General features: G+C 40.4%; 2 protein-coding genes across 3 annotated transcripts in view; one reads left to right on the forward strand and one right to left on the reverse strand.

Moving 5' to 3' along the window:
• Positions 1 to 1,212: 1,212 nt before the first annotated feature.
• On the forward strand, positions 1,213 to 8,573 carry LOC124116008. The gene is made up of 3 exons (XM_046477199.2): positions 1,213 to 1,906; positions 4,276 to 4,728; positions 5,966 to 8,573. Exons 1-3 carry the CDS (start codon positions 1,861 to 1,863, stop codon positions 6,226 to 6,228), a joined length of 762 nt encoding a protein of 253 aa, XP_046333155.2. The 5' UTR covers positions 1,213 to 1,860; the 3' UTR covers positions 6,229 to 8,573.
• A 1,704-nt stretch (positions 8,574 to 10,277) lies between these two features.
• Positions 10,278 to 17,432, reverse strand: part of LOC124114383 (laminin subunit beta-1-like) — a 59,954-nt gene continuing 52,799 nt past the window's right edge. For both annotated transcript variants that reach the window (XM_048388981.1, XM_048388980.1), the window contains exons 22-25: positions 16,784 to 17,047; positions 14,451 to 14,688; positions 13,804 to 13,982; positions 10,278 to 12,882 (exon numbers count right to left, since the gene is read on the reverse strand). In XM_048388981.1, coding sequence (XP_048244938.1) covers positions 12,406 to 12,882; positions 13,804 to 13,982; positions 14,451 to 14,688; positions 16,784 to 17,047 — 1,158 coding nt within the window. In that variant the 3' untranslated portion in view covers positions 10,278 to 12,405. The remainder of the gene's footprint in view (positions 12,883 to 13,803; positions 13,983 to 14,450; positions 14,689 to 16,783; positions 17,048 to 17,432) is intronic.

Consider the following 17,432-nt stretch of genomic DNA (forward strand, 5'->3'; position numbering starts at 1 on the left):
CGCTACCGCTAACCAAAGATCTGAGGACATCCAATTACGGGTCACGTCAGAACGACCTTTCGAAAACATTGACCGACCAATGAAATGACTGACAAGAAATCGACATTTGCCAATCAGAAGGCAGCCATCTTGAGTTTTACGGCATTAGTTTCAAACTGGCGACTACGCTTCGAAACATATTTTGACGTATTCTCGATTTAAAAAATGAAAACTGACCAAAACAACATTCTGGAATGGCTTACAGATGGCCTAGATTGTATGGGTATAATCATAAAACCCGTAACTGTCGTTCGGAATACCCTCTGTTAAATATTTCGTGGTTGCATGATTAGAAAACACATTCGGACTGTCACTTTCAGGATGGGGTAAGCGACGCCCTGATTGGTTGGATGTAAGGTCGTGCTGACGTGACCCGTAATGGGATGTCCTCAGATCTTTGTATAGCGGCAACGAGAACTTAGATCTGATTTTAATGCGATTGTCACCAGTGTATGCAGTACATTTCATGACGAAGGATTTTCGAAAAAGAAACCAACAGACATCTCCGCGGTCACAGACACTGACTTTGTTAAAATCAGAAGCCATTATGAAGGCACTGAGTCAGGGGAAGGTCACAATACAACTCAGTGCACTGAATCGGAACTCTTTTTCTCTTTTTCAGTTTGTGCATTCTACCAATGACAACAGGACGAAATGACTTTACCCACTCTGCTCAGGAAAACAAGTTCATATTTTATTTAAGCTTAATTCTTTTGAACCTTTCAGCAGTGTTTAGTTCGACAATGTTTATTAAGTTGTACACGAGCATCAGTGAGCAAAGGAGTGGTGGTGTTTATATCATCTTTCAAGCATTCCCACGAAGCGACACAAATAGTGTGTCTCGCACCGTATACCCTTGTGACAGATCTGAAGAGTGGGTGAATGTGGATTTTCGCCGCTTTCAGCAATAATCCAGCAATATCACGACGGGGACACCAGAAATGGGCTTCAAACATTGTACCCACATGGTTGTTCAATTCACAGATAGAAACCCCACATATATTGTTTGTTTGTTTGTTGTTTAACGCCGCACTCAACAATATTCCAGCTATAAATAATATCTATATAATATCTATAAATAATATAAATAATCGAGTCTGGATCAGACAATCCAGTGATTGATGTCAATCCATCGATCCACGTAATTGGGATACTATGGTGTGTATCAAACAAGTCACCGAGCCTGACCACCCGATCCTGTTAGTCGCCTCTCACGTGGGGTAGCATGACATGAATGGTGACCACTGTGGACTAGCATGACATGAATGGTGACCACTCTGGACTAGCATGACATGAATGGTGACCACTCTGGACCAGCATGACATGAATGGTGACCACTCTGGACTAGCATGACATGAATGGTGACCACTCTGGACTAGCATGACATGAATGGTGACCACTCTGGACCAGCATGACATGAATGGTGACCACTCTGGACCAGCATGACATGAATGGTGACCACTCTGGACTAGCATGACATGAATGGTGACCACTCTGGACTAGCATGACATGAATGGTGACCACTCTGGATTAGCATGACATGAAGAGTCATTATAAAGCAGATCCGGGTCTTAGAATAGGTCTTCAGCAACCCATGCTTGCGACTATGCCTAAAAGGCAAAATAGTGTTGAAAATCATATGCCCTGCCGGTCGCACCGCGACCCACAAAATTTACACAAAATAGTAAGTGTTTGTTTGTTGCCTGGAGGCGGTATGCGACGCCGGTCTGTAAACAAACCGGACAGTCAAAGCCACACCACGTTATCCCGTACACACATCATCGGCGGACGCAGAACATGAAGTTGAACCGTTGGTCTTAGATGGAGACGCTAAACCTACTACAGGCAATGGCCTTTGTAAGTTTTGGTAAGTATGATATTTTATACTTATGAATCAAAAGGAAATAAATCATTTGTGACTTGTGCTCAACTAAGGTTTGGTGTGTGATTTATCCACATACATACCAACATATTTGTCTGGTTAACATAGACTAAGAATGGAAATTGGTAAAATCGGGATCTGTTCTTGTCCTAAAGCCCCCGTCAACATCTCTTTTAAGAACTGGACTTCAGCAACCCATGCTTGTCGTAAGAGACAACTAACGGGATCGGGTTGGCAGGTTCACTGACTTTGTGGATGCATGTCACCGTATCCAAAATGTGTTGTATCCCGATGATGCTTATGATGTCAATCACTGGATTGTCTGGTCCAGACTCGATTATTTACAGACCGCCGTCATATAGCTGAAATATAGCTTAGTGCGGCGGTAAACAACAAATAAACAATCGCTTCGAACACGACACTCCTGTATTGAATAACTAAAGAAACCATAATTTACTGTATATATTGTAATAATATGAATAATAATGGCGCTTTTCCATGCTGGATATCATCCTCAAAGAGCACCATCATTATCCCCGTCAATGGATCTGTGTGCACTAGAACTCCATTATCAGTTCATCCCGTGAAGATCCGGGGTAGGACTAACCTTCAGCAACCAATGCTTGTCGTAATAGGCGACTGGGTGGTCAGACTCGTTGACTTGGTTGATGCATGGCATCGTTTCCCAATCACAGGATTATGTGGTCCAGATTCGTTTATTTACAGACCGCCGTCATATAGGTAGAATATTGCCGAGTGTTGCGTTAAACCAAAAACAAACAAACAGCATCTTCCCGAAACAAGGGAGGTAACTGACTGAAAAATCCGGTTTCTACCCTTACGGAGCTAGGCTGCAATAATGGAGTTTTATTGTGGCTGGACTAACGAGTCTATGCACAGTCCAATCAAAACGCGTAACGAAAGGGACATCCGGGCCGTAAGCAACATGGATTTCAACGTGTTAATCTTTTCATGATATTAATCAAGGTGCTCACGTGATTTGATGCACTTCGCGAAAAAATACCTTACGATATATTTCTTGACCATCGATCAGATCGTCTTCATTGGGCGCCGTCATTTTTTTAAGTTGGTTGGTTTGTTGTTTAACGCCGCACTCAGCAATATTCCAGCTACAAGACGGCAGTCTGTAAATAATCGAGTCTGGATTGATATCATGAACATCGATCCACGCAATTGGAATCGATGACATGCATCAACCAAGTCTGCGAGCCTGACCACCCGATCCCGTTAGTCGCCTTTTCCGACAAGCATAGTCACCTTTTACGGCAAGTATGGGTTGCTGAAGACCTATTCTAACCCGGAATCTTCACGGGTCCATTTTTTTTAAGCAAATGCAAGTGATATATATAGGAGGAATCTGGTTGGTCAATAGGAGGGGCATAGAAAGGACATAACTCGTAATAGCCAACGGTGGCGCTACGATCAAGCCCAGAAATTCCAGCCTAGTTCAGCAAGGGTGGAAACTTTACAGTCAGGTAACTCCCTTGCCTCGGGAAGATGCCATGCTAGAGGAGGCGTCAACGTCAAACATATCCTTCAAATCTATTCTACGCGAACGTTTATTAACCTCGCCTGATTTATTACCTTGCACTGCACAAAGGATAAAATGCTACCCGACAGTCTGGGTAGATATCTGGCTTGTAGACGCCGCCATCAACAACTTTCCAGTTATATCGCGTTCGCCTGTAAATACTCAAATCTGGATTAGTAAAGAATATTGTGAACAACGGTCGAGGTATAAATACATGCAATCAACAAGGTCCCCGTTCTTGGCCTCTTGATCCATTAAGGGGATTATTCTAATCCGGAATCCTGCATCAATTTTGTATTTGTAAGTGTTGTAACCTATTCTAACCATCCATGGTATTTTCCCTTGCAATCACGGTCTATTTTACTAGTAAGATAATTACATAGCGCCCATTCCAAGACTGTGTTCAAAAGCTCTTTTAATCATAGGCAAACAGTTTGCGTCTTGAATGAGTTCAGATTGTAGTAAGTAAGTGAGTGAGTTGGGTTTAACGCCAATAAGAGTATTCCAGTTATATCGTGGTGTGTCAGCTTAATGTGGGAGGAAAGCCGATGCATGTTTCAGACGTTTAACCAGAAGCACGGGTATGGTGCTGAAAAACTGAGAAAAATAATCGGGGCGAACCGGGATTCGAACCCACAATCATAGGTTTCTGGCGTGCCCAAGGGACGCAACTCTGCACAGCGAATCGCGGCGCCTTAGACGACTGGGCCACCCGTGCCCTCAGTTCGGATTGTAACAGTTTCTGGTGACAATTGGATTCCACAGAACAGATACGGCTCATCTTCCTCGTGTATTTTTGCAGGCTTATGGCGAACCTCTTCTGGAGAGAGAACAATATCAACTGACGGTGACTGGGCTGTCGATTTCTCCTCAACAAGTGACATAGACGTGGCTGGGACAGAGTGGCAATACTTCAGTGTTCAATGTTGTAATGACGCCTTTGTGGTGCTGTTTTCACTCGACAAATCAAAGCAAGCAGAGGCAGGACTTGGGATAATTGGTAATGCAAAATCTTTCATGCGGTTATGCCAAGGTTGCCCTGAATACGGTTCTCCCTGCTACCCGTACTTGAGCTGCACCGAATACCGTCACTTCTGGATCAGCTGGATTGGCGGAACTTTAGAAGTAGGTCAAGGTCACTATGTTGGGGAGCAAGTTATGCTGTCTTCAGGTACCTATACTGCATGGTTAAACTTCAAGCCAATATTCATTGGATTCAAATCTGGACATGGTTCCTCTGGTAAATGGATGATTGGTAAGTTCATATAACAAACAGTAAGTTCTGCTCTCGTGGATTAAACCTCCGTCATATAGCTGGAATATTGCTGAGTGCGGCGTAAAACAACAAACCAATCTCGTGGATTATTGAAAACATTTACAGCACAGTATTAGAAAAGACATTATCATATCAGTTTCTTCATATATGACATAAAATAATTGTCCCCCTGGGAGGGTATGGAAGTAAGGTTATTTCCACTTATATTTTAATTGTAGAATATTTTTTCTTTTACTTTTTGCTTAACTTGACGACAATCGCCAGCAACTGGGGGGATGGTGTACAATCTGCTGTGGTACGATGGGCTTTATTTGGTTTCTGGTGATCTGTAGCCCGTTTGTATCATGTATTGTTATATATAAGATAGCTACACGATAAATCGGAAAGAACAATAAAGAACGAAGCGTGGTTTATTTCACGATAAAACATTGTTATAATTATGACGTTATTTCTGGTCATTCGGTCATTCGTCGTAAATTTGGACGGTTTTTTTTTTAGAGGGAATTGGGAAGTGAGTTGTTCCCTATGGATGTAGCTGGGCAACACAGAAAACGCAGTGGCCGAACGATCGTTTCCAAAATTGAGAGATATATGACAATCGGTATTGGGAGAAAAGGTCCAGATAATCGACGTGAAAATTGCGACAATATGCGGGAAAAAGCAAACCCTGTTCAAAAAATGGACTTGTCCGACATTGTCGCGTTCGGATTCCATTCAGGGTGTCATTATTATTTAAAAACGGCTAAATATTTATTTAAAGCGTGTACTTTTTAAAAAGATGCTATACATATGGAGATATCTCATATTATAAATAAGCGACTCATGGTCGCTGTTTATCGTCATGGTTTATTCTCCCTGCAGTGTTTTACTGTACGATAAACATTTTCCACTCGTCGTTTGTTTCCTAAGTAAAAGTGACATCTTCTTATGATTACATAATTGCTAAAAATATTTATCTGTGATAGTCTAGTTATTTAAGTGTCCTTTGTTGACAGATTTTTATGTACGTCAACTTATTATTCATGTATCACTTCTCGTCGCGAGATGGCTGAAAAATTGCCGATGTGACGCAAAATGTTAACTAACACACTCGCTTAATTCATTGTTTTTTATCGGCAGTTTTTTTGTATAGTATAACTGTTTATAGTCACGAAGTACTACCATACAGTCACTCACTGATATATGACCATTCACAATGTTGTCTCCTGTTTATCAGATGATAACCCACCGCATTCTGGATACTTCTTTGAGATGGCCTCGGAGAAGAACAAGATAATGACCCGCCCGCTTTTTCGTTCTTTGACCTCGAGAAGCAAGACCGACTGCGTTGCAATGTGTCAACGTCTTCGCATGTGCAAAAGTCTCACTTACAGAGGGTCCGACAAGACCTGCCATCAGCACACTGACATCCCCCGGGCGCATGACTTCGTCGGTGAAGATGGTTGGGTAACCTTGGTTCTTGATGAAACCAGTCCTTAAATTATGCAATGGAACTCCATAACACGTCTACGATAATATGTCTTTCTATTTTCTTTCTTTTCCACAGACATTTTGTTTTTTACGCCCAATGGAATATGTTTCATTATTGACACTGGTTATTCTCTGGCGTTGACATTGTGTTTTTGTTTGATTGTCGTCGCCTCGTCCGTCCGTTATCATTTTGTTTCCGGAGCACAACCTCGAAACCGTTGTTTATGTTTTGCAAAAGTTATCCAACTTTGGGGGCCTTTTCCCTAATGTATATGTACAGATATTGATTATACGGTTACGATTGTTGTATTTAATATGAATAGGATAAAACACGTCCGAGAGTTGTTATGATATTTAAAACCCGCATCCTAAGGGATTTTTCCGAGGGAAAGGGTTTTAAATAACATAACAACCCGAGGGGAAGTGTCTTTCTTATAAACCGATTTTGAACCTTAAAATTATCCCCAAACTAAATTTCAACCCATTATAAGTGTACAATAAAGCAAGTCCAAGGGGTCTTATCACATTTAAAACACGCACCCCAAAGATAACGGTTTTAGATATCATAAAACCCCGAGGGTAAGTGTTTTTATATAACTTATTAACCGAAAAAAGAAACTTAAAACAACATTTATCAACATTTTTATGTTTCGAATATTCTTTCCATGAACCTTAGGAAACAGGCGTAAAATATCTGTTGCTGGCGTACGGATCTTGAAAAGGACATTCTAAAAAGCAGTGCGGCCTATCAACGCCTCTGTAGCCTTGTGGTACACTCACTGGGCTACAGATATGAAGGTTGCGAGTTCGATGCTCGGGAGTATAAAGAAAACATTTGTCATTTCATTACATGTTACAATCTGAACGGAAGTTATATTTATAAAATATCCAGGACATTATATAAAATCCCTGGGACATTACAACACATTACATAGCAAATATAACTTGAATATCCTATAAAGTCACGGGAATATTACATAAAATCCCATGGTCATTACAACGTACAAGTTTATGAGATTTAACCCGACTGGAGAACATTAGGATGACGTCACCGGAGGTTGAAACGGTTCGGCAAACCTATTCCATGCCAACCAGGGAACGCCAAGGTTATTGCCTTATGTAAACGGTTTTCCATCAAACCAACACCATAGGGATACAGGAATGTTATACTCCGTCAAAACAATAGACACCACCAGATTGTCCCATGAGCCACCGACTTCGATTCTGGGCATACCACTCTAGGCAAGTTAATAATTAAAACTATACATTTGTAAAACATCATATGGGCAAGACCAGAACCAATTTGATATCAATCATGACGAACTCAGGGTAATGCCCTGGAAATAGGACAAGTAAAAAGACTGAACCGTGAAGAAAATTCTCTTCTTTGTTCAGACTTTCAGAGTGAGCAGACATGCGACAAAGAGGTCTTAGAGTTAAGGTTCAAGATTAGCATGATTTGCAATTAAGAATTGAACGTCAGTTTGGATGTGTTCATTGAAGTGTTAACCATTTAAAAGCGCTGGTTAAACTGTGTGAACCTCCGAGCTTGAATATTCAGCATCTTTATATCAATTATTAAAACAGCAGCAGTAGCAGAACGTGTCCTGTAGGTTTGTTGTTTTACGCGCACTCAGCAATATTCAAGCTATGTATATGACGGCGGTTGAAATGAAAACCATCAAGACCAGATTTTACAGATATTTACATCCAAACAGTCGTATGAATATGTTGATCAACTACAAACGTATGCTAACAGTTATAACGACACCTATCATAAAACCATTGGTATCGCTCCCTCTGAAGTGACCGTAAACAAAGAAACTGCTATCTGGTGGTGTATGTATTGGCCATAAAATAATATATTGGCCCAAGAAGAATGTAAAAGAAGTCACCACAAAAACCCTTCCAATATAAAGTGGGAGATCGAGTCAGGTTGACTCATCTCATTAAAATATTTTTCCCGAGAATACGATGAAGAATAGACAGATTTCTTTATAGATATTTTACCATATCTGAGTAAATACTACGAAGGGGTCTACCTGTCTACAGAATCAAAGATTACGATGGTGAAGACCGGGTGAAAAGGAACTAATCAACAATATTATCTGAAATGGCTACATTGAACTAAGAAATTAAATTCATGGATCAAAGCTTCTGATGTCAATGCATTGTAAATAAATGTATTGTACACGTAAAGGTAGACATAAGTTAGGCCCCGAATCTGTATACACCTGATATATATATTTCATGTATGCCTGAGCTGGAAGGTCCGCTCATCGCTGTGTTTGTGTTGTCAGAGCAGGTATTCCGCTCATTGTGCAATTGTTGTTTATTGTTTACATGTTGTGCATAAAGCGTTCCGGGACAGTGATGTCGATTTTGTCCTTTATTCCCCCAAGATCTAACTCCCCGTCAACATGCGCGTTGACAGAACAGTCGAGCATGCTCTTTCAAGGAAGATTTTTCAAAGAGCTTCTTACGACTTTTGCTCAAAAGCTATTTGATCAGGGTCTCAGTAAAGTTTTCCAACCGTTTTGTGGTAGACGTAAGTAGGACACTTCTAAATTTGACGCATCAAAAGCTATGTCCGATGCGAATTCCTATGTTTTGACTTGGACCATATTTTCCGGCGTTTTTTCAGTCGAACATTTGACCTCCTTTAGCATGTGTTTGTGACGGGTTCCACCAGTGGGGCAGGAGACGCTTCCTTTTTCGGCAACACCTGGTGTCATCATTATTTGATAATGATTAATAAGAGCATGCTCATGATATAGTCTGGATCGACCGCAGACATTTCTCGTCATTATGGAAATTGTTTAGCCACTTTTATTTACTGCATTGAGTTATATATAAAGGAAGAGCACAAATTGCAATTTTACTATTTGGATAGGAAAACATAAATATGATGCTAGACGTTCGTTATTTTAAGAGGTTCTCTACGAGTTCGGGGTGGTCTGGTCCCCTAGTGGTCAAAGTGTTCGCTCGTCACGCCGAAGACCTGGATTCGATTCCCGACATGGGTACAAAGTGTAAAGCCCATTTCTGGTGTCCCCTGTCGTGATATTTCTGGAATGTTGCTAAAAGCGGCGTAAAACCACACTCACTCACTCACTCTACCAAGTTCACCGTAAACCGTGAAATTCGGTGTGCTATGTCTTAACCCTGTAGCTACGCCGGAGGCCCAGGATAATTCCCAACTTGAGTTCTATGTGTGGAGCCAATTTCTTGTGTCCCCTGGCGTGATATTACTGGAACATTTCTAATAGCGCCGTAAAACCATACTCACTCACAAAACAACAAAGTTATGATCGTCTAGTTTTTAGCTACTACCGCTGCAGCTTATCCTACTAAACTGTTCACTATATACACATGTGTACATCTAAAGAATTCGAGCAATAAGGAAACCTGAAAGATGGATGGACGTATTTAGAACTACATATATTTCTACACATAATGATGGGCAAATTACATTCGATATGGCCATTTGTCAGTAACATCAATATCTCCTGAAATGCAACTTGTCATGGTTTTTTTTAAGTTGGTTGGTTTTTTGTTTAACGCCGCACTCAGCAATATTCCAGCTACAAGACGGCAGTCTGTACATAATCGAGTCTGGATTAATATCATGAGCATCGATCCACGCAATTGGGATACGATGATATGCATCAACCAAGTCAGCGAGCCTGACCACCCGATTCCGTTTGTCGCCTCTTACGACAAGCATAGTCGCCTTTTACAGCAATCATGGGTTGCTGAAGACCTATTCTACCCCGGATCTTCACGGGTCGTTTAGTTTTTTTAAGTATTCAGATTGCTAAATGGTATGTGATCATCACTAGATCTCCCCTGATTGTTTGTATCGTGTTTGCCTCTGTTGTGACAGTTGTTTAATTGAACATAGAGTCAGCCATCCTGGAAATAAAAGTGACAAAACCTTCACAATAATGATTTGAATTCTCTGATAAAAAGTAAAAGTTACTATATTACAGCCACGGTCAAGCAAGGAGAATAGTAGAATCTGTTAACCATGATGTATATAGAACTTATAATCCAAGTTATTAATAATACAATAATTTTATTTTTTTTCATCTACATAATTCATGACCAAATATATCCACAAATAAGTTGACAAATTTAACACATTTTTTTATGGAACCAATATAAATGATGTACAACGCTCGACAACAGATGAATAAATAAAGTATTTACAGTGTATGTAAACAAAGATTCCTTATGGATAATGTACCTGTATGTATCTACTGGACATAACTGATCAATTATGTATGGTACAACACAACCGTAACGGCGTTAAAAGGCAGAAAGACCTGACCGATATGGTGGCCTGTGCATCTGTGCAGACATGTATGACATGAAACAAAAGAAGGTTACTTTAAGGTTTAATGTCCACGATATGTATGTGTATATACAATGCATTCATATTCTCCCACAAAGAACAAGACAATAGTTTTTTCCCATTCTATCGAGTTTCATAATTTTCCGATATTGCTTTTGACGTTAAGTAATTCTCAAAGTTGGCTGGAAAGAAATGTTGACGAACAGTAAATGAAGTCAATGTCAGACATCTTTGTCTGAAAAAGATTATTCCAGACACATTAGGGGCCGACCATTTGACATATAAAAAAACTAACTATTCTTCAGAGTGTTGAAGAAAAAAAATTCCTGCACGGTGCGGTTTATAAAAAGGTCACGCTCACAGTTTTAAATAAAAAAATATCTGGTTTTGTAGCTGGAGCTGAAAAAGTATGGTTGGTCCCTTAATTTCAGAATTTTGTCTTTTTTCATCATTTACGGGAACAGGAAACGGTTGGCTCCTCCTCAGTATAAGGATTGATTGGTTGGTTGTTTTACGCCGCACTCAGCAATATTCCAGCTATATGACGGCGGTCTGTAAATAATCGAATCTGACCACCCGATCCCGTTAGTCGCCTCTCACGACAAGCATAGTCGCCTTTTATGGCAAGCATGGGTTGCTGAAGACCTAGCCATGATCTTCAGTGTCAGGAAGTAGGGTTGCATGTATATGACCAAAAACGTTGTGTACAGCCTTCAGTAAAACTCCCATGCGTCCTATAGTTACCTAGAACACCACTTGCTGATATGAATGTAAAAATACAGTATATAGAAGGGTAACGCGCATTGAACAGTGTCTATCACACTGTTCATCCATCGGGAGAGGGAACCAAGGTATCCACGTGTGTATACAGTTAACAGTAAAAGGCCTGAACTCTGACAGGATTGGTGTCACGGAGAAGGCATGCAGATAAGCATACACTATCTGGTCATGGCTATGGTTGGTTTGTTGTTTAACGCCGCACTCACCAATATTCCAGCTACATGACGGCGGTCTGTAAATAATCGAGTCTGGACCAGACAATCCAGTGATTGACATCATGAGCATCGATCCACGCAATTGGGATCGAGTTATTCCACTTGTATTAAAGAAGTTCAGATAGCGGGATCTCCGGACTTATAGGGTGTCGGACTTATAGGGTGTCGCTGACCATTGAAATAAAATTATCGGTTTATTTGGAATATGGAAAAGGTCTTTAGGTTTTTATGTATATTTGAGGTTCTAATTATTTTCTTTACTCCATTTACCAAAATATTTTATAAAACGATACAAAACATGAACATAAACTGCATCATTTAATGATGAATCAGCATCTTGTTTCGCTTGTTAAAAATCACTGAATCAAATATCTCTATATCAACATCACTGAAGGATATGTAAATCATTTGAGCAAATAAGGAAGAAGTAAGCATTAACGAAACTTGTCTGAGCCAATCGATGAGAAACATAATGCTGAATGAATTTGAAAGTTGTGATAGTATCTGTGTTAATTTCACAGAAAAAGAAAGTTGTATTTTTGGTATCAGAGGAAAACACACCCACGGCAGATCACATTCAAAAGACGTGTGTGTCGGAGATGTTTCCCACGTTCCGTCAACTTTGCATATAAATAAAAAAGATGTTATTTACAAAACGTGTAAAAATGATGAAATAAAACATTTCGAGCCCCAAATCACATATTAATCATAGTAACTGATGGCAAATAAGGTTATAGGCACGTCCCAATACATTTCGTACCATCAGCAGAGGCGGCAAAGCAGGTGATTACGCACTGCGACATTTGCCAATACACGCATCAGAATTTCCCTACATTACGAAATCTGTCTCTCCAATAATTTCATGTCATTGACCTGTCTCTCAAGATCTGCCTTTTTCGCTTTTATTCCCTCAAGCCAGGCTGTCTGGGCCTCATGGGCAGTTTTAAGTCCAGTGATCGTTGCAGTGAGCGATTCCCTGTTAAACTGACCCTTCAACCGATCAACTTGCGTCTTCAGAGACTCGATGGTCGCGATGTTGAGTCCCGGGATGTTCATGATGACGCCAAGTACTCTGCTGGCCTCGGCTTGGGTTCGAGCGACATCGGCGTTGACGTTTGTTGCACTGGTGGTGGCGTTGTTGATGACAGTGGTGGCGCTAGCAACGTCGGTTGTAGTGGAATCACACTTGCTTTTAGCTGGCATGAGAATGGTTGTGTTGATGGTGCTTGGAAGAAGAGACTTGTTCTGGTACATCCCCAGGTCGGACATGACTCCCAGTTGATTGGCTGTGGCCGCTACACTGGTGATGGCCTGTATCAGAGAGTGAAAAACGGTTGTAACCTGACATTTAATTTGAGAATTTACTTTCACTTTGTGTGACTGTAATTGAGTATGAACCTTCATAGAGCGAGGGCCAAACTGTATGAACGTATGAGCAGAGAACAACAAGTACCATTTTAACGTCTTTTGGTATGACAACGCAGGGGACCTTTCGCTCCTCGGACGGACGCTCTTCTACTAGACCACGGAGGCGGTCTATATGCAAAGGCGTTCACCATTAACTACCTAACAAGCTCTAGTAATCGAAGCCATGCATGTTGCTCCAACAAATATTCCCAAACCTTGAAAACTTTCAACCCAGAGCGTCCCAATGTGTGGGTGTTTATGTAAACAAACCTACTGCAAACCTACTACTTTGACACTTTTTTACGGTTTATACCTACGATTAATTTAAGAATATTATAATAAGATAAGTGAGTGAGTGAGTGAGTGAGTATGGTTTTACGCCGCTTTTAGCAATATTCAAGCAATATCACGGCGGGGGACACCAGAAATGGGCTTTACACATTGTACCCATGTCGGGAATCGAACCCGGGTCTTCGGCGTGACGAGCGAACGCTTTAACCACTAGGCTACCCGACCGCCCCGATAAGATAAGTACAACAGGGACGAAAGGTATGGTGTGACAGAGCACTGGGACATCCATGTCCTCTCACAACTGTATCATGGCAGGGTGTTGTTACCGATTTCATTACTCTGTAAAACCTATGGTTGATACCATGAGCTGTCGGGGTAGAGTGACATCAGCCAGGTAACTAATTGACACCACCCAATTCTCATTTCAGTTGGCTTCTTAGTTGGTTCTGAAACCCCACGTGGGGAGTTATGGATATTTTTAAATGATAACTCTATGTAAAATGAATCCTTGGAAATAAAAAGATAATAACATACAGTATTCTGGCTCTGGGCGACGGTTTTCGCCTGTCTTGCTGTATTAAGAGCCAGTGACGATGTCTGCTGCGATGAAGTCATCGTCGTCATCAGAGCAGCAGCGTCTTCGATAACCTTTTGACTCTCCGCCGTCACCGCCCTCGCACTGGCGAGAGACGTGTTTGCCTGCTGCTCGACCGCTGTAAGACACACATCAGACACAGGTAAACACAGGACGAGGCAGGAAACATGTATAAGACACATCGTGGCAGGGAAATTGGTATTCAAAATAATTGAGACACAGGTTAACACAGGACCAGGTAGGACACATGTTTACGACACATCATGACACGTAAATAGTTATTCAAAATAAAATCAGACAGGGGAGAACAAAGGACGAGTGAGTGAGTGAGGGAGGGAGGGAGGTTTTACGCCGCTTTCAGCAATATTCCAGCAATATCACGGCGGGGGACACCAGACATGGGCTTCACACGTTGTACCCATGTCGGGAATCGAACCTGGGTCTTCGGCGTGACGAGCGAAGGCTACCCGACCGCCCAAGGACAAGTATAAAGTACTCGGGACACATGTCTCCCACACATCGTGTCAGGGAAATAGTTAAAAAAATGTTTTCCTGTATTTGGTGAAACATAAACATAATGCAATACCAAGTGCCCTGGTTTCGAAGTTCATCATAGTGTCCCTCATCAACTCTGCCTCTTTGAACAGCTTCTCTGAGTTGAGCTTGGCGTCCTCGGCCATTCTCTCCGCCGCCGTCACCCGGGCGTTGATTTCGTCGCACTGCTTGATAATGTTGTTGGTGTTCATTCGCTGCTGCTCCGAGTTGCTGATGGCTATTGCTACTGCCGTCGCCTTATTGTCCACACCAGCTTTACCTGTCACAGCCTGTTGGCGTAAGGAAGAAACTGTTTTATCATAATACACTAAACGCTACTTGTTAATGACAACTAAGAGGTTTGTAATGATGGACTGCTTTATCATAATACACTAAACGCTACTTGTTAATGACAACTTACAGGTTTTGTAATGATTGACTGTTTCATCATAATACACTAAACGCTACTTGTTAATGACAACTAAGAGGTTTTGTAATGATGGACTGATTTATCATAATACACTAAACGCTACTTGTTAATGACAACTAAGAGGTTTTGTAATGATGGACTGATTTATCATAATACACTAAACGCTACTTGTTAATGCCAACTAACAGGTTTTGTAATGATTGACTGCGTTATCATAATACACAAAACGCTACTTGTTAATGACAACTAACAGGTTTGTAATGATTGACTGTTTCATCATAATACACTAAACGCTACTTGTTAAGGACAACTAAGAGGTTTTGTAATGATTGACTGATTTATCATAATACACTAAACGCTACTTGTTAATGACAACTAAGAGGTTTGTAATGATTGACTGCGTCATCATAATACACTAAACGCTACTTGTTAATGACAACTAACAGGTTTGTAATGATTGACTGCGTTATCATAATACACTAAACGCTACTTGTTAAGGACAACTAAGAGGTTTTGTAATGATGGACTGATTTATCATAATACACTAAACGCTACTTGTTAATGACAACTAACAGGTTTGTAATGATTGACTGCTTTATCATAATACACTAAACGCTACTTGTTCATGACAGCTAAGAGGTTTTGTAATGATGGACTGATTTATCATAATACACTAAACGCTACTTGTTAATGACAACTAACAGGTTTGTAATGATTGACTGATTTATCATAATACACTAAACGCTACTTGTTGATGACAACTAACGGGTTTGTAATGATTGACTGATTCATCATAATACACTAAACGCTACTTGGTAATGACAACTAACAGGTTTGTAATGATTGACTGATTCATCATAATACACTAAACGCTACTTGTTGATGACAACTAAGAGGTTTGTAATGATGGACTGTTTCATCATAATACACTAAACGCTACTTGTTAATGACAACTAAGAGGTTTTGTAATGATGGACTGATTCATCATAATACACTAAACGCTACTTGTTAATGACAACTAAGAGGTTTGTAATGATTGACTGTTTCATCATAATACACTAAACGCTACTTGTTAATGACAACTAAGAGGTTTTGTAATGATGGACTGTTTCATCATAATACACTAAACGCTACTTGTTAATGACAACTAAGAGGTTTTGTAATGATGGACTGATTTATCATAATGCACTAAACGCTACTTGTTAATGACAACTAAGAGGTTTTGTAATGATGGACTGATTTATCATAATACACTTAACGCTATTTGTTAATGACAACTAAGAGGTTTTGTAATGATGGACTGATTTATCATAATACACTAAACGCTACTTGTTAATGCCAACTAACAGGTTTTGTAATGATTGACTGCGTTATCATAATACACTAAACGCTACTTGTTAATGACAACTAACAGGTTTGTAATGATTGACTGTTTCATCATAATACACTAAACGCTACTTGTTAATGACAACTAACAGGTTTGTAATGATTGACTGCTTTATCATAATACACTAAACGCTACTTGTTAATGACAACTAAGAGGTTTTGTAATGATGGACTGATTTATCATAATACACTAAACGCTACTTGTTAATGACAACTAAGAGGTTTGTAATGATTGACTGCGTCATCATAATACACTAAACGCTACTTGTTAATGACAACTAAGAGGTTTGTAATGATTGACTGATTTATCATAATACACTAAACGCTACTTGTTGATGACAACTAACAGGTTTGTAATGATTGACTGATTCATCATAATGCACTAAACGCTACTTATTGATGAGGTTTGAGGTTTGTAATGGTGAACTGCTTGATCATAATATGTTTGTTTATTTGTTGTTTAACGCGGAGCAATATTCCAGCTATATGATGGCGGTCTGTCAATAATCGAGTCTGAAGCAGACAATCCAGGGCTGATAACCTCATACTGCTGCATATCTATTACATACCATTGCCTTGGTGGCCTCTAAAGTATTCCTGAAAGAGATGAAAGTCAAATTTTGTTCTTGTAGTTTCAGATCAAGGTTGTTGAATTGTATGCTTTCGCTCTGTAGGCGGTTAGCTGTAGCTAGCGTGGTGTTGCTCTTTGCTTGAATCCTTATTGCTTCAGCCAGGGCCGTCGTTGACACAGTTTCAAGGACTGAGTCGATGTTGTCGAGCCTGGTGATGTCGGTTGTGGTGTTCCGATGCAATATATTCAGATTGCCAGCGGTCTGCAACAGAAAGTATGTTTCACTACAGTTTCACGTTTCTTGTATCAATATATTTGTCAAAGGTGGGACCAATATTTGTTTTTGCTAATATTGGGCTTGTGGGGAGTCAAACACGTGATGAGTACACGCAATGGCCGCTGAACTACCCCTCTGTCAAAGCTGATGAAAACTACAGCACGCTAAAGATTACACCTCCTGATTTGTGAGTGGGAGAGTGGTTGTTGTTTGTTTGTTGTTTAACGCCGCACTCAGCAATATTTCAGCTACATGACGGCGGTCTGTAAAAAATCAAGTCTGGGCCAGACAATGCAGTGATTGATATCATGAGCATCGATCCACGCAATTAGGATACGATGACGTGCATCAGCCAAGTCAGCGAGCCTGA

The sequence above is a fragment of the Haliotis rufescens genome, unplaced genomic scaffold (assembly GCF_023055435.1).
Source record: "Haliotis rufescens isolate VD_foot unplaced genomic scaffold, xgHalRufe1.0.p SCAF_8, whole genome shotgun sequence".
Taxonomy (NCBI): domain Eukaryota; kingdom Metazoa; phylum Mollusca; class Gastropoda; order Lepetellida; family Haliotidae; genus Haliotis; species Haliotis rufescens.